Source organism: Loxodonta africana, chromosome 5 (genome assembly GCF_030014295.1).
Source record: "Loxodonta africana isolate mLoxAfr1 chromosome 5, mLoxAfr1.hap2, whole genome shotgun sequence".
In the NCBI taxonomy this organism is placed as follows: domain Eukaryota; kingdom Metazoa; phylum Chordata; class Mammalia; order Proboscidea; family Elephantidae; genus Loxodonta; species Loxodonta africana.
Genome location: NC_087346.1, coordinates 3,290,793 through 3,314,785, shown reverse-complemented (window position 1 = coordinate 3,314,785; position 23,993 = coordinate 3,290,793). Strand labels below are relative to the sequence as shown.

The window sequence follows — 23,993 nt, the reverse complement described above, 5'->3', positions numbered from 1 at the left end:
AAATAATAATAGGAACTGAAATTATGCAGAGGCCAGATCTCAAGCACAGATCTTAGAAAGTGTTGTTTTGAGAGTATTACAAAAGAGCAATGGTTCTAAACTTCATGGATTTTTTTGGCTGAATAACAGAGAACCCAAAACGATGGAAGTCAATCCACAGGAAAGCATAACGAATCCTCATAGGTAAATATAAAACATACAGGCATTTATAGGGTCTGATTAGAGTAGAAATAAATGCACAATTTATATTTGCAAAGTTCTTCTCTTTCTGGGATTTCCGATTAATGTGAGAAATGTGTGATCAAGTTAGAGATAAAGGAAATCACTTTTTTTTTTTTAATTGCCAGAGAAAAATACTAAGAATACTATCCAGAATATTAAAATTTACTTCAAATTTGGTGAGCTATATGAAGAAGAGGCCTGGTCAAATCAAGCATTTATAAGTATTAAGGTAATAGTCTGTAGTAAGTGCTAAAAACAGTTCATGGATATCTCACGACTTCTACTCTCAAGGAATTCTCAATACAATAACATTTGGACAACCTACCCCAACGCACACATATATCAATAACTGGGAAAAATTACCTATAACCTATAAGGCTCCCTGCTGCCCTACATTGCAGCAAAAAGAAAAATGAAAGAAAAAACTCTGAGATTTAGGGAAAATTACATCATTCTTTAGAGCCTAAATTAGGACTAACATACGGTCAATGACATAGGGTTTCTGCACCTTACAAAAACTGAAGAAACTCCTTACAGCAGACTAAAGAGTTGGGCCAAAAGAAAAAGAAAGCACTAACTGAACAGATTATTCTACCTACATTTCTAATGGATCAGATACAGTGTGAGGGGGCCAGCTCTGTGGAGGCCAGGGTGGATTAGAAGAGGGAGCACTTGTCTCCCTCCAGGGTCAACTTTAGCATTAAAAGCCTTTCCTGTATTTATTCTGCGTTGGTTGAGATTGCTGAATTTGATGCAAAAGTTCAGCCAGCAGGCCTCTAAGATCTCCCACTAGGCTTATTAAATGGACAACAGCAGCTCCCTTTCCCCAGCTACAGAGTGACTGATCTTCAGTGTTTGTTATTGTTTAATGCCTCTCCCAACAGCCATGGTTTTGCTGAACTTTGGCTTTTCCTTTTGCCTTAAGTAATTCTCTGGCAACTTCATTAAATTTCTCTATAAATTCCGTTTCTTGGAACAGGCAGTATCAATGTAAACATTAAATACTTAAGATGCCAAGTTGTATGTTACTCCTTTCCAATTTATCTCTCTCGTCTTTCTCTCCGCTTCTTGGAAACCTTATGGGGCAGTTCTAGTCTATTCTGTAGGGTCTCTATGAGTCAGAATCAATTCGACAGCAACGAGTTTGGGTTTTGACACTGCCTGTTGGAACCCTGGTGGCATAGTGGTTAAGGGCTCAGCTGCTAACCAAAAGGTCAGTAGTTCAAATCCACCAGGCACTCCTTAGAAACCCTATAGGCCAGTTCTACTCTGTCCTATAGGGTCTCTATGAGTTGGAATTGACCTTTTTTTTTTTTCTTTATAGTGCCTGTTACTAATTATTCACCAGACACTTTTCTCTTCCAACAATTTCCACTGATTGCATGTGCTTTCTCCCCTAAAACGACTAAAACTCTAAATGACATCATGACATCGCTTCCTCTACCATCTCATCTTTTCTTGTTAAATACTAAACTTTAAGGCAAATAATGCCAGGAAAGGGTGCTACATTTTGGTAGAAATGCAACTTTTACCATTAAAAATAACCTAATCAAATTTTAAGCTTTTACAACTTTTTTGGGGCGGGGGCAAATAATACTTGGTTTCTAGGAAAGCTATTCCCATATCTGACTGTCCTTCTCTCAAGGTAAATGGAGTAATAACCATAAAGTAAGGAGTAATGATCATCTTCCATTATTTTCCAGCTACCTTTCACTTTTTAATCTTTGTTACTGGCAGTGAATTATTTTAAAGTAAAAATAATGGTACATATTCATCTGTAGTTAAAAATAACTGGTGATTCCCCCCGCCCCCACACTTTGAGTTTTCACTCCAAACAGTTCATACCAAGAAATTTCACTGATGCCTTATTTTGTTGCTCAGTCTTAATCCTCTTGCTGCCATTTGGCTGTAAATACTAACTCACCCTGTCCCCAGTGTAGAAGCCTTTCAAATCAATTAGACGACAGTATTTTTTATAGAGTTAAAGTTCCACAAGCAGAGACTAATTAAGGGATTCTGCTACTACAAGTGAAAGTCAGTGTTGGAAGAGACCAAAAGCTGATACGTATTTTAAAAAGCATTTACTTTTCAGTCCGTACCTTTAATTAGCTGCATAACTCCAGGGACTATAATTATCAGAATTGCTGTGAGCTTGCAAAAGGTTAGGAAAATCTGGATCCGGGCGCTCCAGCTGACACTCATGCTATTTAGGACCATCACTACAGCTGCAAACAAATAGATGGAGTTACAAATGGGAAATCCTAATTGCAATGAAGACATCTTAGATCCTTGTTAGTCAAAGTGTGGTCCATGAACCAGCAGTGTTGATGTCACCTAGGAGTGTGTTAGAAATGCAGAATCACAGCCCCGGCCCCAAACCAAACCCAAACCAGTTGCCACCCAGTCGATTCCGACTATAACAACCCTCAGACCTACTAAAACAGAATCTTCGTTTTAACAAGATCTCTAGGTGATTTTTATGTACACTAAAGTTTAAGAAGCAACTGCCTTGCATAAAACTTCTGGACAGTAATAATTCCTCACTTGTCCTTAGTGTATGTCAACAAGGGTAGATACCATAGTGCTCTGAGTTGCAATTACATAAAAGTATCTTCCAGCTGAATCCTGACGTCATCATAGCATGCAATGGGATGGCTAAATTAGAGTCTTTAGCTCAATACAGCAGCTATTTCTTACCTCAAGGGTTACATATATATCCACCTGCCACTGTGAATTACACTCAAAAAGGACAAGACAAAGAGAAGTTAGTCCTAAAAGTTTTTCACCTTTAGGACTAGTCTTGTTGTTGTTGTTGTGTGCTGTTGAGTCAATTCTGACTCATAGTGACTATATATGACGGAGTAGGGTTTCCTGGGCTGTAATCTTTAAAGGAGCAGATTGCCAGTCTTTACTTCCACAGAATGACTGGTGGGCTTGAACCACAGAACTTAACCATTGCACCACCACGGCTCCTTACTAGCCTTAACCAGCACTTTTCTTCTTGGTTTTCCTCTCCACTTTCCAATAGGCACAGCAAGGAGACTATCAGGCTACCCTAAAAGAATAGGCTTCTGAGATATGTTTTGGGATTTGAGCAAAATGTTATAAGTAATCTGTCCAAAAGAGTTCCCAGACTAGGGCGCGCACTGGGTCTGCAGCTAGGAGACTTTATTTTTCTTGATGATGCTATACAAGTTTTCCAAGCAGCACATTTATCTACCCTCCTCTCTTTGTAGACCATTAGAAACTTCAGAATAGAACAAGCATTGTTCGCCTATGTATTGCTAGAATCCAGCTCCATGCCCATTCCAGATAAATAATCAACACATTTTTGTTGAATGAATGAATGAAATGAACCCTCAGTTAGAAAAACTATCTTTAGCCAAAGAAGCAGGGTAATCTTCTACGACCCTGGCTCCTATACCCCGCTAAAATGACTGAGGTAATTCTAGACAGTGAATTTCAACTTTCTGCTCGTTCTGCAACCTTATACCTAGTGTTAACAGCAACAACAGCAAAACCACTTTTTTTGGAAGTTTGTAGTTATTATCTATAAGCTTTATTTTTAAAAAGCTGTATTCCCTCTATTTTTGTAATTATAAAAATGTATGAAGAAATGTCTCAGTGATTAAAACAAGTCACTTACAGACTTATAAATCAAGTTGCAAGTGGGAATAGATTTCCCTATGCACACTAGTTATCTGCATAGTTTCCATCACCTAATATATTCACTAGCTCATATCAGAATTTCAGAATCACTGTGGATGTTATCAATGCATAATATATAGTAGCAAAACTTTGGAATAAACTTAAACTCTTAAAGGAAGACTGATTAAGGCATATCCTTTTAGTGGGTTACCATGCAATGATTTAAAAACATGAAAACCAGAATGCAGTTAACTATTACATGAAAGGATGTTCATGATATATAACTGAGTAATACACAAGTAACAAAGGGCTCAATAGAGGGATGGACGGATGGACGGATGGATACATAGATACAGAAAGAGACAGAAAGAGAAAGAAACCGGAAAGTCTGGAAGAATGTTTAACAAAACATTAATTTAATCCTAGAGAAGATCAAATTCTAAATAGTTTTCAGTTTTCTTATTCCTCTTCTGCATTGCTTTTATAATGAACATGTAGCATTTTTAACCAATAAAGCTATTCTCAATTTTGAAAAAAAAAAAAAATACATAGATGGAAAAAAATAAGAGATTAACAGATCCCATGCAAAGCTAATAAGGAGTAACTAATGAAGAAATAACTCAAACAAGTAACAATAAGAATCACCAGAAAGTTGAATATCTTGAATAAGCTACTGATTTGGGAAGCTAACAGGAATATTTTGTCTATGTTTGAAGTAGAAAACATGAAGAAATAAACAGGTTCCTTGTTTAGGGAAAAGTGCATAATTTTATCAGAGGAATGCCAAAACAATAAAATTATTTTTCTTTCTCCAAAATGAAGCACTTTTATACTGAAACTAATTTAAGGAAACTCTGTTCCCCTCTTCATCAATCATCCAGTGATTCCTGTCCTTTTCCCACGCAAATAGCTCCATGATAAATGAGCCCTCATATGGGAATTATTATTTTTTTTTAATTAAGAAGATTTAACATTGACTTGAAAGAGAAATAAAGCTGGTCTCAAGGTCTCACCAGCAACAGATGGGCACTGTCTTCTTTTAAAGTGAGATCCTGAAAAAAGAAGGTACTCTCTATCTTTGAGAGTACTACACAATGGAGAAGAGCTGCGGTATAGGAAGGAAGGGAGACAGGAGAAAAGGAAGAAGAGAGGAAGGAGCCAGGAAGGAAAGAGGGAGGACAGCAACAGGAGAGGAAGAGGGAGAGAAAGAGAAACAGGGAGGCATTTTTCCTTTTGGAACATCCAAAAAACCAAAAACCAAACCCATTGCCATCAAGTCAATTCCGACTCATTGTAACCCTATGGACAGAGTAGAACTGGTCCATAGGGTTTCGAAGGAGTGGCTGGTAGATTCAAACCGCTGACTTTTTGGTTAGCAACAAAGCTCTTAACCACTGAGCCACCAGGGCTCCTGTAACATCTAATTATCTACATATTTGAGAAGAGGAAAGAACAATTGTTACTTCCACAAAGAGTATACATATCCAATGACAATTGAAACGGAAGGAAAGATAAAAAGATTATTTGAGATATTCCTTTTAGTCAAGTCTTCTCAGATAAGTGGAAAACAAAATCAAATATCATGAACTGACAATTCCACCTTGCTTTTCTTTCAGAGAGCTAAAACAAAAACACAGTGTAAGACTGGTTGACTTTAAAGGTTTCTCAAAATGCCGTTTTATTTGAACACCCCATCACTGCACTCATTACTTGGTACACCAGATTTCAGCTGAAATCTACTCTATGACCATGAAGGATACAGCTTAGCAAGGCAGCCAGTACAGAGGCACTGTGAAGATTCTCAAGTGCCTAGAACTGCTGCTTCATCACGTGTCTTCACAGCGAAATCTAAGTCTACATATGTTGCTTATCCAACAATATTGAAAAAGGATTTGGGATTCACCAAATGCAAGAGATTTCTGAGTTTCTGGAACAAATAATATCTACTTCGTTTTTTTATACAAAATCTATCCACGTTGTAATAATCCAGAAAATCTGAGCAAACTCTCTTTTATGGTTTTACTTCCTTTGAGCAATAATTGCTGTTTTCACACCTGAGGAAATAATTATAACAATTTGGACTTTTTTTTTTTTTTCTCTTTTGCTTGCTGTAAGCTTTGCCAAAATTAAAATATAGGAATATATAGCTTTTACTTAGTTAAATATGAACTGAAATGCAGTAATGAAAACTGTATCCATAAATCTTAGAGATAAGAAATACATATTTGAAGGGAGCTGTATTCAAAAGGGATGTTAGGGAAACCTTAGGAACCGACACTGATTCAGAGACTGGCAAATACTCCTTTCTGCACGCTGCCTGTAATTCAAGTCTGTCTTTGATTCTGGAGAGTAAGATTATGGACCTGGTTATATTGAGCTTTCTTCCAGGTTCACGTTCTGATTGACTTCTGACTTCTTTGTGCTAAACCGATAAAATATACGGGTGCTGTATGTATGCTACATGGTTAGTTAAAGTGGATTTTCCAATTCTTTTTGCCACAGCTGGCTGGGTTGCCTTTATCTCTTTAGCATTCATTGCCTGTATGCGTTAATTTTAGAGCTGTGTAGTAATAAACACCTTTAGACCATGTATACCTGTTGTTGCTAGGTGCTGTCGAGTCAGTTCTGACTCATAGAGACCCTATGTACAACAGAATGAAACACTGCCCAGTCCTGTACCATCCTCACAATCCTTGCTATGCTTAAGCCCATTGTTGCAACCGCTGTGTCATCCAACTCATTGAGGGTCTTCCTCTTTTTTGCTGACCCTCTACTTTACCAAGCATGATGATGTCCTTCTCCAGGGACTGGTACCTCCTGATAACACGTCCAAAGTATGTGAGACAAAGTCTCACCATCCTCACTTCTAAGGAGCATTCTGACTGTACTGATTCTTCCAAGACAGATTTGTTCATTCTTCTGGAAGTCCATAGTATATTATTCTTGGTCAACACCATAATTCAAATGCATCAATTCTTCATTCTTACTTATTCATTGTTGAGCTTTCACATGCATATAAGGTGATTGAAAATATCATGGCTATATCTAGGATCTCACTATTGAAGATAAGTAGTGATAAGCATGGTAAGACTTAAATAAATGTGAATTATTATTATATGGAAGACACACAAAGGATTTATATGGGTAATATTTAATTCTCACATCTCTATGAAGCAGTTGCCGTTATTGGTTTTATTGCTCCGACGGGCAGCGGAGATTCAGGATATTATTTGATTTGTATATATTCATACAGGTGTAAGCGTGGAGATGGAGTTGGAACCTAGACAGTCTGACTCATATTTTCATCACTGCTGTTGTGGTTAGCTGCAGTGGAGTCCACCCTGACTCATAGCAACTCCATGCACAACAGAAGCAGCTCTGCCTAGCCCTGCACCACTGCATGATCGGTTATGGATCTGACCGTTGTGATCCACAGGATTTTCATTGGCTGATTTTTGGAAGTAGATCACCAGGCCTTTCTTCCCAGTCCATGTTAGTCTAGAAGCTCTGCTAGAACCTGTTCAGCATCATAGCACATGCAAGCCTCCACAGATGGATGGGTGGTAGCTGTGGACGAGGTGCACTGCTCAGGAATCAAACTGGGGTCTCCTGAATGGAAGGCGAGAATTCTACCACTATACCAGCAATGTGGAAGTAGATACAAAAAAAAAGACACATGAAATCTCATTAGCATTTCTAGTTCTTTCATATTCCTGATGGATCTTCCTCTCTACAAAAGTTTGTATTTACTTTGGGATTTGAGAGTACTTTGATCCCATATTTTATTGGTCATCCTCCTGAAAGAATTGTAATTGTTCTGCAGTATTTGTAAATTTTAGTACATATCTCCCTAAGAGTTGTCTTAGTAATTTAGTTACGGTAGAAATGGAGAAAGTAGAGCCAGGCTTCAGAAGATTTAAACAGGGCAACTACAAGTGCTATATTTGAATTGTTAGAATAGAACTAGGCATAAATTTTATTTTTGTACATTTAATTTAATGATGCCAGGAAATACAGTTTTGAAAAAAGAAAGTAATATATTTGTAGAACCTTTTTTTACATTACTTCATTTGCTCCCACCAATTACTTCTACAACACATGAGAAATAATGTAGGAATTTTTTTTTTAACTTTTGTGTGCTTTAGGTGAAAGTTTACAGTTCAAGTCAGTCTCTCATACAAAAACTTATACACACATTGTTATATGACCCAAATTGCTCTCCCAACAACGTGACAGCACACTCCTTCTCTCCACCCTGTATTTCCCATGTCCATTCAACCCGCTCCTGTCCTCCTCTGCCTTCTCATCTCACCTCCAGACAGGAGCTGCCCACATAGTCTCATGTATTGAGTGGGAATTTTTATTCACCTTTTACTAAAAAGGAAACTGAAACTCAGAAGGGTTTTAGGGATGGTTCAGGGATTAGATCTCACATCTTAAGGAAAGTGTTTTATTTATACTATCCCGCCATTCAAGTAACCAAGTCCCTGGTTAGTCTACTTTCAGAAAACCATAAGAAGAACAGGCTAAATATGACTTTAAATATTAAACATAATCCAATATATCTATAAAAGTTATATGGGGAGTGAAAATTCATGGATTTTCATAGAAGGTAAGAGAATAATGTCAATATGGGGGCAGAAGAAAGTAGTCTTTCCCAGATAAACTTCCATGTGCCTAGCTCATGATTTCTCTATACCAGAACACACAGGATTTGGAGTAAGCAAAAAGTTTTCATCTTTACTTATTTGTCAGAAATGACATAAGAAGAATACTTTAAAAAAGAAACAAACATGGGAGTAAGTTAGTATTTAGTACCTCCCAACCCCTACACCACCACTACATCTCTAATGGTTGGTAAACATTTCACAAAGCTTGAAATTCTCTTTTTTCCATGATGTGATTATAAAAAGATCCTTCAAATTGGCTCTTATTCAACCCTTGTACTAGAGATTTCAAACCATCACAAACTGTTTCCTCCCCCGGGAGAATATGCGGAAGAAATTCCTGCAATTAAACTCGATTTTCTACTTCTCACTAACCTTCTGCCCGGAGCAGGCAGAAAACCGCCTGTACTCACTTGAAGAATGCTGGGATATGAAAGATTTACCCACAGGTAAAATTCTGCTTCTCAATCTCCATCTTCAACCCCTGTGATACCAATAAAGCTGAATTCTTCTCAAAGGCAAATTGACTTTCCCAGTTAGGCCATGGACTTAAATTACCAGCTACTGAGTCATAAGGATATTATTCACTTTTCTCTTTCAGTGTTCCTGGTTACTGGAACACATTTTCTTCTCAGAATCTTAAACTTACAAAAGAACATCAAAATGTTATAACTAATGGCAAAGGGAAGAAAATGTTTAGGTTCACCTCAGCTTTACTTTATTAACTATTTTATCACCAATCTCTACTATAGAAGATTTTTTAACCTCAGCATCCTTAGTTATCCTCTTCCCTAATTGCATTAAAATTTTGGTTCGACAATTTTTGTTAATTCTCAATAATATACAAAATGCCTTTGAAAATTTTAATAGAATTGGGATAACGAGAAGCAAGTCATCTAGACTTACCAAAACAGAAATATTCTTACACATCTCATTTCAAGTCCAAAGCAGGCAATAGTTGTGGATTTGTAAATATTGACATAGGATCAAATTAAAGTCTTCAGGCTGTTGCTTTTAATTAGTATCTTCTATTTTTTTTTCTTATTGTTAATTTTGTGAGGTGTTGTATTGGTGATTCAGTCATCAAATTCTCACCTTCCCAGATTTCATTCCTGGCCAATGCACAGCCACCACCCATCTCTCAGTGGAAGCTTGAGTGTTGGCTATGATGCTGAACAAGTTTCAGAGGAGCTTCTAGACTAGGAGAGATCAGGAAGAAAGGCCTGGTGATTGACTTCCAAAAACCAGGCAATGAAAACCCTATGGATTACAATGTATTCCCAACTAATCACGGAGATGGTACGGGATCAGGCAGTATTTGTGCACGGGGACACCATGAATCAGAGATCAACTCTAAGAAAGTTAACAACAACAATATTGTTAATCTACAGAAGTCTCAAAAATGTTGCCTGTACCCTTCTTTTTTATCAGTCTTGCAGGAAGTGTAAGCCAAAATGCTTCTGAGAAGTGAGGATAGTGAAATTTCAGCATACTTTACTTTGGATAGAACATCAGGAAAGAGTATCACTAGAAAAGTACATAACCCAGAAAAGAGAAAAGTACATAACCCAGAAAAGAGAAAAGTACATAATATTTGGTAAACTACAGGGTTAGAAAAATGAGGAATATTCTCCATGAGATGGCTTCACACATATCTGCAACAATGGGCTCAAACATACCAACAATTACGAGAATGCCATAGGACCACGCAATAAGGCCACCATGAGTCGAAGCTAACTCAATGGCAAATAACAAAAACAACCCTTCTCTTTTCAGACCCAATAATTGTGATATGATTCCACCTTAGTCATTCAAGGACGAAAATATGATAGGTATAACAATGGTTGCTACTCCAATTCCTTAGCAGAACACCAGGTTTATCACAAACTTTCTAGGGCAAGGTGCTCTACTAAAGGCCTAAAGACTTTTTTCATCTTTCTATAGCTGTGTAAGATATTTTATCTATTCATAGGCATTTTACTAATAAATAAGACTGAGCCTTGAAGAGGCTTAATAATTAACTCAAGATAACATAACTAGGGAATTTTGATGCCAGGTTTCAGTTCCGTGTTGTTTGCCTACAGAACCTGGACAATACCACTACGCTAAAATGGTTCATTCCACAAAATTTATAGTGTTAAATCTGAACAACATGTACAAAAACTATATTTTCTTCCACCACATATTCCTGCTGCTTGAGAAGCTTGGGGACGTGTAATCTTCCAAGTTTAACAGGTAGACAGAATGACCACAGACTTTTTCCTACAGAAAAATTCTTACATCTGTTCTTATAAAACCAGTTTGTAACAAATATTTACAACATGCTAGACACTGTGCTAGGGGCTGGAAATACACCAGGGAATAGACTCCTGGTCTCATAACTTCAAATGATGTTTTCCCACAGGATAAGAGTAAGAATGGCTGTAGGCTATACCATTTGTATTTTGTCTCTACTAAATTACAAAAGGAGGCAATCAGAGGCGAAGGAAGACTCACTAACAACCTGCGATATGCAGATGACACAACCTTGTTTGCCAGAAGTAAAGAGGGCTTGAAGCATTTACTGGTGAAGATCAAAGACTACAGCTTTCAGTATGGATTGCAACTCAACATAAAGAAAACAAAAATTCTCACAACTAGACCAATAAGCAATATCATGATAAATGGAGAAAAGGTTGAAGTTATCAAGAATTTCATTTTACTTGGATTCATAATCAACACCAATGGAAGCAGCAGTCAAGAAATCAAATGACATATAGCATTGGGCAAATCTGCTGCAAAACCTCTTGAAAGTGTTGAAAAGCAAAGATGTCACTTTGAGGCTAAAGTGCGCCTGACCCAAGCCATAAAACCCAAGCCATGGTATTTTCAATTGCCTCATATGCATGCAAAAGTTCGACAAAGAATGAGGAAGCCTGAAGAAGAACAGATGCATTTGAATTATGGTGTTGGTAAAGAATATTGAATACACCACGGACTGCCAGAAGAATGAACAAGTATCTCTCAGAAGAAGTACAGCCAGAATGCTCCTCAGAAGTGAGGATGGGAAGACTTCATCTCACATAATTTGGACATGTCATCAGGAGGGTCCAGTCACCAGAGAAGGACATCATGCTTGGTAAAGTAGAGGGTCAGCAGAAAAAAAGGAAGACCCTCAGAGAGATGGATTGACACAGTGGCTGCAACAGTACGCTCAAGCATAAGAAGGATTGTGAGGATGGTTCAGGAATGGGTTCTGTTTTGTTCTGTTGTACGTAGAGTTGCCATGGGTCAGCTAACAACAAGCTGCGGATTTACCAGAAACACTTTAGATACATTATCGCACGTAATACGATTTAATCCTCGGACATCCTCCTGACTATTATGATATACAGATAAGAATACTAAGGTGCAAAAGGGTTACGAGATTTGCCCCCAAGTCTCATACCTGTAGTGAATGTTAAGGGCAAGATGAATGAAGTACATCTGTATTCAACCATTGTTGTTCTTGTTGGGTGCTGTCAAGTCAATTTCAAATCATAACGACCCTATCTGACAGAGTAGAAGTGCCTGATGGTGGTTTTTTTATGGGAGTAGATTGTCAGGTCTTTCTCCCTGGGAGCAGCTGGGTGGGTTTGAACTACCAGCCTTCTGGTTAGCAGCTGAGTGCTTAACCATTGTACCACCAGAGCTCCTTCCTTAACTATTACCACTCCAGAACTCAGAAATATCCACTTTGAGTATTTCTCTGTCTTTTTTTCAGAGATTTCTCAGAAGAACAATTGTGCATACATCTTTGGTCCATAAATCAGGAAAACTAGAATGCATCTATGATTTTAATTATGAAATATATGCATTAGAGATATATTTATGTATAATTCCCAACTCTTTCCCGTAAACTAATCACTTACCTCTCTGCTATCATGTGTGCCTTGTTCTCTTCATTGTTCTAGTAAAACACCCTGTTGTTGTGGGTCATCAAGTCCCTTCTGGCACATAGCGACCCTACAGGACAGAATAGAGCTGCTCCTTTGGGTTTCCAAGGCTATAATCCTTATGGGAGCAGATCTCCAGGTTTTTTCTCCTTCAAAGTCACTGGTAGTTTCAACCCGCTGACCTTTTGATTAGCAGCTAAGGGCTTAAACATTGCACCACTAGGGCTCCTCTTTCCATTCTCATGAAAGAATTTTTACTTATGTATGGCTAGGGTGTTTGTTTTGTTGTATTGAAACACCCTAGCCATACATAACTAAAAATTCTATCATGAGTATGCCATTCATTTATTCTTCTATAGCTTTCTAATTCTGAGTAGTTAAAACTTAATCAAAAGATCATTTTGATTCTCAAAGCAGCAATTTGATTAGCACCTAGAATTCAGCTCTCCTTTCCCCATTTTTTTTCCCCCATAGCTCAGCTCCTAAGCAAAACGTCGGCAGTTTGAATCCACCAGTCCCTCCTTGGAAACCCTATGGGGCAGTTCTACTCTGTCCTATAGGGTCGCTGTGAGTCAGAATCAACTCCATAGCAACAGGTTTTTCCCATAATATTCAAGGGTTTGAAATTTAAACTTATAGAGGAAGCTAGAGTCATATTTGACTCTACATCACTCACGTAATTTTGTACATGTGCCTCTTTTTAATTTTCTTTCTTAAAATTTCTAGTATCTGTGCCCACTGATAAGAATGAACAACATTCCAATTTGGAGAACAAAAAGAAAACTCCTGGTTAAGAAATGCAACTAGTAATCAAATCTTGAAAGAAGATTCTTATCACGACCATCAATAGGCAGCTAAAACAATGACGCTAAAAGTGACAGCTACTAGCGCCATAAAATGTATAAGCAAAACATATATACCCAAGGCGTAAACATAATTCCATGAGAATAAGGGAGTTATGATTCAATACATTATTGCTGAGGAAGGTTAATTCTTAATTAAAAAAATTAAAAATTAGATGTTCATATTTAAAAGTCCTTTTTATGTATAATCCACTTATTATTTTATCGACAATATAGCTTTTGTTTCCTTGTTTTAAAAGATTAGCCATTGTTATCTCTAGATCCAATACAAAAACTGATATGCAATGCAACATCAGGGATCACTCCAAATACTTATTATTTTCTCTTTTCTCAAAAACAAATTTGCCAAGAAATTATAAACACAAAGAATACGATGTGGAAAGCAGCCCCAACCTGCAAAAAGATTGCATAAGCTGTCCCCAATGACTTTGTTGTTGTTGTTGTTCATATTTATAATACTCACTTATGCCCACAGCTGTAATGAGCTTGACTGCAAGTTCAGGAATTTCACAATGAATAAAAAACGGTTCCAGAATATATCGTCCAAATGCCAGGGATATCACAGCAGTCGCTGCAGGGCTAGAAAAAATATAGAGAGGTTAAATACAATTAAAAAAAATAGCATTGTCTCAAAACTTTTTTCTTCCTTGAAGTATCATTATTCAACATATAAAACATGTTAAATATGAAAACCTATAATTCTCAGAATTCCATATTTGATCAGGTTGCCACGGACATTACAAATGAAACACTGCCAATAACACTAGTGGTTATTTTTAAACTTCAAATATCTTTGAGAACAAGGCTAAGTACTACGTACTTTGCCACTGCTCGGCCATATTTGACTTTTTTTTTTCCTGAAAAATCTAGCTTGTTACTGGAGATCCTTACAGAGCTAGGGCTAACAAGAGGCAGTCTTATTTCTTCATGAGAAACTTTGGCCACAGGATGAATTTGTTAACTGGTACAGATCTAATGTGTCAAGTCACGGTCAGGAGAATGAATACAAACCTCAGCTGTTCTTTGCAAATATATTCTTACATATTTGACATCGTATTATTCCTATTTTTCCTGCAGGGACACAAACCTGAAGGGCCAAGTGGTTATGCTTAATTCTGTAGAAATATTTAAACATAAGTTGAAAAGTAATAGTGCTCTTGCAATTCTATACAATTGAGAAAACATACATGAGACAAGAAAATGAAATAAGTTCAGGAATACAGTGAAATAAGTAACAAACAATTCTACTTCAATTTCTTCAAATATTTCTATGAGAAAATTATGCATGTATTTTTATTTTAAATATATGCATGCAGGAACGTATATTCTTTAGATACATAAGCAAGTCTGTGGGGTTAACTAAATTTCTCATGCCAACCTTCATTTTCAGCTTCCCTTCCTTCTCCTGGATACCCACCAACTTTACCTGATCCCTAGATTATCAGAAACCAACCACTAGTATGTGTTCCCAACCTTGGCCTCCTGACACTGAACAACACCATAAATTTCTTGATTCTCTTCTTTGCCCAGAGACTCTCCTTTTTCCCCCAAACAAGGCTATTTTCCTAACCTCCATCATTTATGAATCTTTCTGATGCATAAATAAACATCTGATCATGTCATTTTAGTGCTTTCAAAACATATTCAGCATACACAGAAATCCTTTACATAGCATCCTTAACAATCCCTAACAAGGTTGCATCTGGTCTAATATCTACCTGTCTCTTAGGGGTGCTTCCTCCAGTAGAGGAGTCTGAATATCCTCTTCATGGAGCCCCTCCAACTTATTGGCTGTGTTTTATATTTCAATTCTCAGTTCAATCTTCCTCTCCCCAGGGAAGCTTCTCTGACCCTCTGACTGGTCATAGCTCCCAGAGTATACTCTCTTACAGAACACCATGTTTCCCCCTTCACTGTGCTTGTACGAGTAGCAATTTTATATCAGCTTGTGGGGCTCCTTAATTAATGACTATTTCCCCCACTTGGCTCTGAGCTCTATGAGTACAAAACTACCAAACCAACCTGTTGCCGTTGAGTTGATTCTGACTCAAAGTGACTCTAAAGGACAGAGTAGAACTGTCCCATAGGGTTTTCCAAGGAGCAGCTGGTGGATTTGAACTGCCGACCTTTTGGTTAGCAGCCGTATCACTTAACCACTGCACCACCAGGGCTCCGAGTACAAGAGATTAACCACTGTTTTATCGCAGGTGTTTGGCAGTATCTTTCATAGAAAAACCAAACCAAACCCCCGGTTGCCGTCAAGTCAATTTCGACCCATAGCAACCCTATAGGACAAAACAGAACTGCCCCACAGGGTGTCAAATGAGTGTCTGGTGCATTTGAACTGCTGATCTTTTGGTTAACAGTCGTAGCTCTTAACCATTGTGCCACCAGGGCTCTATGCCACCAGGCTTTGTCATATAGTAGGGTCTTAATCTATACTGTGTACAGATTGAATAAGTGAATTTAACCTAATGAGCCCTGCTAGGTACTGATGACTGATACTTCTTTCCTTTAAATCTACGCTTTGTAGTTTATTTATGGCCAGAGTGATTTAACCTGAAGATAGGGTTTTAATGGAAAGTATTTAGGTACCAAGAGTGTTGGTAAGAGAAGAGAAAAGTTACAAATACCTAGGTCACCTCTATAGTCACTCAGTATTCTACCCATTTGAAAGACCAACTCAACATTAGGGACCTATTTAAAAGACTCTAGAATATATCTAGGTAATTTCCTCTGTCAAAACACACATGCACATACACCGTGAGGCTGTTCTTTTGCATTAAAAAATATTTAATTAAATTAAATCATTTAATTAAAGCAACATTGGGCTGTGAGTTACTTGGGAGTAGGTACCGTGGCTCATTTCATATTAGGTTTCTCCGATTTGCCTATCACCATTTAGTAGCAGTTTGTGTAATGAATAAACTAATGAGTGCTGTATCTGTCTACACAGAATGATCATGCTCATTTTACAGAGGAAGCTTAGCAAGGCCACGCAACTAGCCCAAAGTCATACAACAAACACGTGGCTGAAGACGGATTCAAATCCAACTATATCAGACTCCAAGTCCACCATGCTGACAGGCCAGCCCTCTAAATAAGTAGTGCATTCATTTGAATGCTGAGTCTGTCTTACTACAAGCCTAAACTTTCAGCCACTTATTCAAAAAGAACTTAATATCTACAATATGCTGCTCACTGGAGTCAGTAGTATAAAGGTTACAGTAAAGTGCCAGACCTGGTGTCTGTGCTTGGAATGCCTGCAGGTTTGATGAGAAACAGAACACAGGCACCTAAAATATTAAGAATACAAGGTACCATGTTAAATGTCAAATGAGAAGCTGAGATTGCTTTTTTCAGAAGAATTAAGAGAGGAAAGAAATATTATAAACTAGAGTGAACAGGAAATTAGCTGTGGAAAAGAGGATTTCGAGTTGACCTTTGAAGAGTATATAAGATTCAGGTAATCCGAAAGGAGCAGATGGAACATCCCAGGTAAAGAGATTTTACAGGAGGAACAAATACTTCTTTATTTTATTATACCCACTGCCATCAAGTTGATTCCGACTCAGAGCGACCCTATATGACAGGGTAGAACTGCCCCACAGAGTTTCCGAGGAGCACCTGGTGGATTCGAACTGCCGACCTCTTGGTTAGCAGCCGTAGCACTCAACCACTATGCCACACAGGTTTTAAACAATACAGATTGTTTAAAATAAATAAATAAAAGATTTAACAAAGAATTAAATAATACTCAGCAGCTTCTTATTAAAAAAGAGATTCCTGGGACCATAAAAATCAGGATTCGTGTAGAGTCGATAGTATTAGCTCTGTATTTGCCACTTAGCAGCAAAAGACAGAATAAAAGCTCACAAGGTCTCAGCTGTGAATGTCTAAGAAGCTTACAGTAAGAACAAGTTTCTCTAGTTGCTTCTAGTGAGCTCAGTAATCAGAATATGCAAGTCACATATCATTGAAACAGTTAACCTCAAGGAACCGTGATACCATAAACCGCTCCTATGACATCATAAGCTTCCCACAAAGTTTGAGGAAAACTGCTATTCAGAATGACTTAGCACTATTTGGTTTGATTTAAAACCAAGACAATCAGGAAGAGGAACACATTCTTACAACAATAAAATCAAAAAAGTTTTCACAATTGTAGCTGGCTGATTTGATTAATGTGAGGAAGTGAGTCATTGATGTAAACTTTTCCTTTTGTGTGTAAAGTACAACAGTCAGTGCCACGCTAAGCTGCTGGGCACAGACGTTTCTTAGTCACAAAACTTACATAAAGTTAAATGACTTAAGGGTGTGATATACATTAAGAGAAAACTCCAATTCCTAGTATAACATTGAATTGTGTCTGGTCAGAAAAAAAAAAAAAAGCATTTATCCGGGTGGACTTTGATTCTTTGTATCCTTTCAAACCAACATCTTTCTTAGAAATGTCAAAGAGGATAACTGAAGACTAAAGAAGGGTAGTTACTTTAAAAGTTTGGCATGGTTGTTGTACTACAACCAGTGGCAAAACCGCATTAAAAATGTTAGTTCGGAAGAGTATTTTATCATAGGTTTTATGTCCTGAAGTAGATATGGTTATAACATAGTCACATGATATGCATACACCTAATTAGTTAAAAATAACCAAGGTGATTCAGAAAAAGAGTGTAATAAAAAGCTTTATTTTCCCTTAAATTTTTCCTACCAATGTTCTTACCGTATTACGAGCAGCTCTACCCAGACTCGTACAAAAGCTGGTAACGGGCCAAAGACTTCCAGAATATACGTGTAATGACCCCCAGATTTCTTTATACTTGTTCCCAGTTCGGCATAGGACAAAGCTCCTGTGAAACAGTTACAAAAAGATTGCAAATATATTATCAAGCCACTGAGCAGTGGAGTTGATACAACAGTGTTTGTGTTGCGTGAGATTAACTACCACCTCTGAATGACATCCTTATTTCAAGACAAATAACGGTCATCTAATTGCTAAGAACCACCAAGTTCCTCTCTGAACTTCCCCACATTTGAAATCTAGTTCATTCTGTTAGAACAATGTCATATGCCTCATGACGGTAAAGACAAACTTCTAAAACAATATCATATGCTTCGGAATTTAGAATCTGCAACCTGGGAACAAAGAAAAGATAGATGCCAGTAATATTACCTGTGTTTAGAAGAACATGATATAACACCAAGACAAAGAATTATCCTAAACTGACCTCATCATAATGGGAACCCTTCTAATAAATGATATTTCTGTCTCAAATCAAAATGAGCAAGCATTATCTGTTCTTCTGAAAAAAAAATGGATTCTAGGCCTTGTGAGGCTTCATTCAATTTTTAGGGCATAATTTGTTTGTCAACAAAATTCTGACTCAGACACTCTCTTTCTATAACCATGACAAAGGTGTTACTGAAGTACACACTTCTGGGTAGTTAAAAGAACATGCTTTTTAAAAAGAGATCCTTTAATTTATACTTATGTACACTTATGTGCCTATACTCCATTAGGTACAATTGATCACAGGCCAAAATTTTAGCATTTAGTAATAGAATTCACACGGACTTTGGCCAAGTTATGTAACCTCCTGAAACCTCAGCTTCGCCCATATAAAATCGATATCTCAATTCTCACCTCATAAGGGGGTTGTGTATGTAACTGTGATGATAATGTGTGCCAGGCCTGATGCATCACAAGCCCTAAGGAAATATAACTATACTTACTAATTTGATCAATTTAATTATCAAGAAAATGAAAAATACATCTCGAGATTATGTGAAAAGATTTATCCTTACTGCTAAGCGCTCAGATGTAACACGCAATTTTTGCCTGAGCTACTTCAGAGACTAAAAGTGTGGAATATTATTACTACTCAGCAAAGCTTCAGATGAGGGCAGCGGTGGTTCAGGGGCAGAACCATCGCCTTCCACGCAGGAGATCAGGCTCGATTCCCGGCCAATCCACTTCAAGCGCAGCTACCATTTTTCTGTCAGTGGAGACTTGCGCGTTGCTGTGATGCTGAACGGGTTTCAGCTGGGCTTCCAGACTAAGGGTAGGAAGAAAGGTCTAGAGATCTACTTCTGAAAATCAGCTAATGACAACCACAATAATCTGATCCCACTGTGTGCGGGTCCCCAGGAGTCAGGGGCCAACTGGACGGCAGCTAACAACAGCAAGGTTTCCGACAGGACTGTCCAAGAGAAATATAATTTGGCTATCTGGTGAAATCTTAATATCACTTCTCTGACTCCGGAATGTAGCACTGCGTCAGAATCACCAGGGAAGAATTTTTAAGCAAGGTGTTATTTAGTTTCCATATATTTGATTTTTTTTTTTCCTTGCTCTTCCTGTTATTAATTTCTACTTTTATGGCCGTGTGATCAGAGAAGATATTTTGTATTTTCTTGGTGTTTTGGATTTTGTTGAGGATTGTTTTGTGGCCAAGGATGCGGTCTATTCTGGAGAACGTTCCATGTGTGCTGGAAAAAGATGTGTACTTTGCTGCCCTTGGGTGGCATGTTCTATACATGTCTACGAGTTCCAGTTGGTTGACTGTGGCCTTTGGATCTTCCGCATCTTTGAGTTTCTTCCTAGATGTTCCGTCCTTTACCGAGAACGCCGTGTTGAAGTATCTCACTATTATTGCGGAACTGTTGATTCCTCTTTTCAGTGCTGTTAAGAGTTTGTTTTATGTATTTTGGAGCCCTGACATTGGGTGTATAGATACTTATTATGATTATGTCCTCATGGTGGATTGTCTCTTTAATCATTATATAATGTTCTTTCTTGCCTTTTATGGTGGCTAGGAAAGAAATTTTAATTAAAAAAACAATCAAACAAAAAACTGAGTCTAAGGCCATATCCCAGACCTACTAAATCAGGCTCACTAACAGATGAGTTCAAGAATCTCTATTTGTTTAAAATACTCCCAGGTAATTTAGAACAATCTAGTCTGCAAACTGATATTTGGAAACTGCCGATATTTTTCAACTCTTATAACTAACTGTAACTAGTTGCAACTCATTATTTTTTGGAAGAACTAGCTGCCATGTTGGTAAGCTGTCCAGAAAAGCATCCAATATAAAATGTTATTGGAAAGAGTCATAAGTACCTCAGAATTTATTGCCAGAGAATCAATACCTAGACCTGTGTAGGCTTTGTTAAAACTCCAGGATGTTGCCCCTAGGTTTAAATTGAGTTCTGGGGGGATGTGGTTTTCACTTAAAGGTCTCAAGCTCCATAGCCACTTTGCCCAGGTGAAAAAAGTTCAAAACAGGATATTGATGTTGCCTTTTAAGAAATTGTAAACCAAATATACAGATTCCTTACACTTAGTCCCTGAGTTCTATAGAGTCTTAAGAGAAAGAAAGAATATTTTTTTTCTTTACGTTTTGTTTTGTTTCTTTTTAGGGAAGCATACTTGTCAAAAACCTCCTAGTAACTAAAGTGATAAATGAAATGCAAATATAGATAAGTAGATTAATCCAAGAGCACACTCCCTGTAATTAGTAATTAAAGAATACCAACTCAAGCGTAACCTGAGCTAGTCCCCTTAACCAGTATTTTTTTTGATGAACTGCTTGAGATGAGATACTTATGCAGAAGCATATTTTCATAGAACAAGTCATCATCACTTTAACTAGTTTAATGCTCAGAGCAGTCCACTTTATTACATCTGAATAATGTGTATGTATACACCCACACATGTACATGTGCACACACGCAAAAATCTAATCGCGTAGTGGTAGCTGCATGCCCATGAGTATGCCACGTCCAGGAAAATGGTTGTGGTTTCCCTAGTAGACGGCGATTTATTCTGAATATATGAAATACTGTAAGAAGATTTAAGGCTGATGGTGCACGAAGTCATTTAAGAGGATCAACAATTAGGTTTTTTTGTTTATCTCTAAATATGTATGCCAGAAGAATTTTAATATTAGTAATGGCTAATGGTTCTATCATAGTTTTTTGTTTTTGTTTTTTTTTTTATAACCACATTAATCCTAAGTCTTTTACAAGAATGAAAGGTTGTCTGCTGGGAACACAATGAAACATAATTATTACTGAACATTTTATAAAGTACATACTACTCACATAAATGATACCACAAACTTCTAAAAAAATGAAAAATAATGCCTCTATAGATCTTTCTATACTAACCAAGGTTTCGATTTAATGAGTTTTATTTAAAATATCCCCTTCCTAATAATGGGCATTCCATTCTCTAAGTGAATGCCAAAACCAATGGATTAAAACATTGCAAGGCCTGAGTAAAAAGAATGAATGACTTCGTACTTAGAGGAACAAGAGTTAGTACTTGGACCTAGAGTTAGGATCAAGAATTAGTTCCTTTAAAGAGTAGTGTCTTTTGGAATCAAGGCACACTATTTGCCAGAGGAAAGAAAATTTATCTTGGTCATTTAACCCATGGCAAAAATCAAATTCCAGTTAGATTTTTGGTTTTGACTATGCACCAGTTGTTGTCACCTTTATCATGGATTCAAGTAGCTTTAAAATATTTTGTCCATCCAGTGAGGGAGCATTTATTCCTCATTTATACCATTAATTCTCAACTTGATAAAGAGGTCTAAATAGTGAAGAAAAATTGACAATCATACTTCTACGAGTTCTGCTTAGATTAACTCAGCGAACAGGTGAGTTAATGATCTGTGCCCTCTGAGACAGTGAAAGAAGGATGAAGGAAACAGATCTGGGCAAGCAAAGCACACTAACACCAACTGAAGTTTTACAGTTCATACTACAAAAGTTTATAGGTACAGGGAACTGGAGGAATGGTGAAAAAAATTGAAATATGTTCAGACCATTACAATATTCCCCACTTATCACAGGCATTGAGTTATATCTATACATATATCCTCACACATCTGTCCATGTCAGGGACCTTTAACAGACTATTAGGAACTGGTAAATACATGGAGTTAAAGAATTAAAAAGGTAAACGCTGCCACCCTTTTGTTTTGCCAATAAAAGTCAGTAAAACCGGTGCTGAACACACAGTTCTGGGTCTAACTAGGCCACGCTGGGCTTCACTTCACAGGTGTTTCATTCAGTGTGCCAGCTGCCAGGATACCCCAAACATAAGCAACTAAGCTCAACTGCCCGGTGCAGACAGCTCCCGTGTCTTCTACTGGATCATCAAAGTTAGCCTTTGCTCTCATTGCCACAGGGTAAAATCAGAAAAATAATTTGTCTTAGGAAAAGAGTACAGCCCTCAGGAAGCAATTCAGGTTCATGCTAACAGCAGACAACGTGTTTGGGTTGTTCACATAGGTAAGCAAAAATCAGAAAACTTAGAGCAGCTTTTACCATTCACTCTGAAAACTACCCTTTGCTTTCCCAGAGAGCAAGCTGCTCAGCTCCACAGTCACACCCCCTGGAGAAGAAGTTGCACTCACCGAATAGCGAGAGGACCCCACAGGCCGTCCAGATAACCAGAGACATGCCCACGCTGCCGGTGTTCTGGAGCACGCCCTTAGGGGAGATGAAGATTCCTGCGCCAATGATGGTGCCAATGATGATGGAGATTCCCCTCAGTAAGGTGATTTTCTTCTTCAGCACCACTTTCTCCTGCTCAGGTGGCTCTTTGCTGCCCATGGCAGGCAGCTTTCCCTTAGCATTTCCCTGCAGGTAACCTCCATTGGAGATGGTGGACACAACAGGCTTCCTGACCATGGCAGTGGCACACGGGGGAAAAAACAAAACAGGAAGAAAAAACTTTCAACTTTGATGTCTCTTGGTGTGACTGATCGATCTCTTCCTCTATGCCTTCAGATGGTCTGTCTCAGTGCTATTGTGTTCACAGGTGAAAACTCCAAAGTTGTATTTTATCACTCCCAGCTATCTAATTACGCCTCAGAAACACCTGTGTGTCCATGGTGCTGTGGGTTCCTCCACCTCCTTCTGCCCCCAGTCCTGCCGTGGCTGCTGCTGCTGCCCTATCATCAGAAACCAGCTCGGCTTCCTCAGGGGCTTGTATTTAAGCTCCTGCCTGTCACACCAACTTACTCCAGCTAAATGATGATGCAAATTCCCCAGGTTTGCATCAGCCACAGGAGAAGGCTCCAGCATTACTCAGCTCTTTTTTTTTTTTTTTTTTTCCAAACAGTAGCAGCGTGTTGCTTAACTGACCTAAGCTTTTCAGAGAACAAAGCAGGCACTTAAAAGGGATTTTAACCAATCCAGAAGCAGTAAATTCAGAACAGACCTTCCCAGAGATTTCAAGCAACTAGTGAGGGAAGGAACGCTGTTTGAGCGAGGGGGAAAAAAAAAAAATGAAACAGGAAATAGACTGCTTCATTTTAAGGAGTTTCTTTTTTCTTTAAAGCGCATGTAAAAAAGTTTTAACTGTTTTGATAATAAAACATAACCCAAAACTACATTGTTTATAAAAATAAAATTTAGGTTTCACAATTTGTATCCTACGTATTTTTTGGGGGGGGGGTGTTTCTTAGCAACACAGTCAGGTCTCCTATTTACAAAGACAGAATGAGTCTATGCTATATGGCCGCTATCACACACATAACGATTGTAAGCATTACTCATCGTTACGGGATAGAACTTTTTCCTACCGTCCATAATAAACCAGGACTTAAAATTGTCATGTAAGCATGACAAATTTAAAAATCACAGTGACTCCAGAAAAGTCATT

At 37.9% G+C, this 23,993-nt stretch overlaps 1 protein-coding gene and 1 long non-coding RNA gene across 3 annotated transcripts in view; both read right to left on the bottom strand.

Moving 5' to 3' along the window:
* The window catches only part of SLC7A11 (solute carrier family 7 member 11), a 100,907-nt gene extending 77,533 nt beyond the window's left edge, over positions 1-23,374 (bottom strand). Inside the window, exons 1-4 of one of the 2 annotated variants that reach the window (XM_003410369.4) lie at positions 22,741-23,370; positions 18,038-18,164; positions 13,778-13,893; positions 2,322-2,447 (exon numbers count right to left, since the gene is read on the bottom strand). In XM_003410369.4, the coding sequence (XP_003410417.1) occupies positions 2,322-2,447; positions 13,778-13,893; positions 18,038-18,164; positions 22,741-23,017 (646 nt within the window). In that variant the 5' untranslated portion in view covers positions 23,018-23,370. Of the gene's footprint in view, positions 1-2,321; positions 2,448-13,777; positions 13,894-18,037; positions 18,165-22,740 lie in introns of both variants that reach the window. The other variant, XM_064285319.1, reaches the window with a different exon arrangement.
* On the bottom strand, positions 6,034-13,771 carry LOC111750803 (uncharacterized). The gene is made up of 2 exons (XR_002785857.2): positions 12,428-13,771; positions 6,034-9,736 (listed from the first exon to the last, which is right to left on the bottom strand). It is a non-coding gene; the product is annotated as an uncharacterized LOC111750803 (long non-coding RNA).
* Positions 23,375-23,993: the final 619 nt, after the last annotated feature.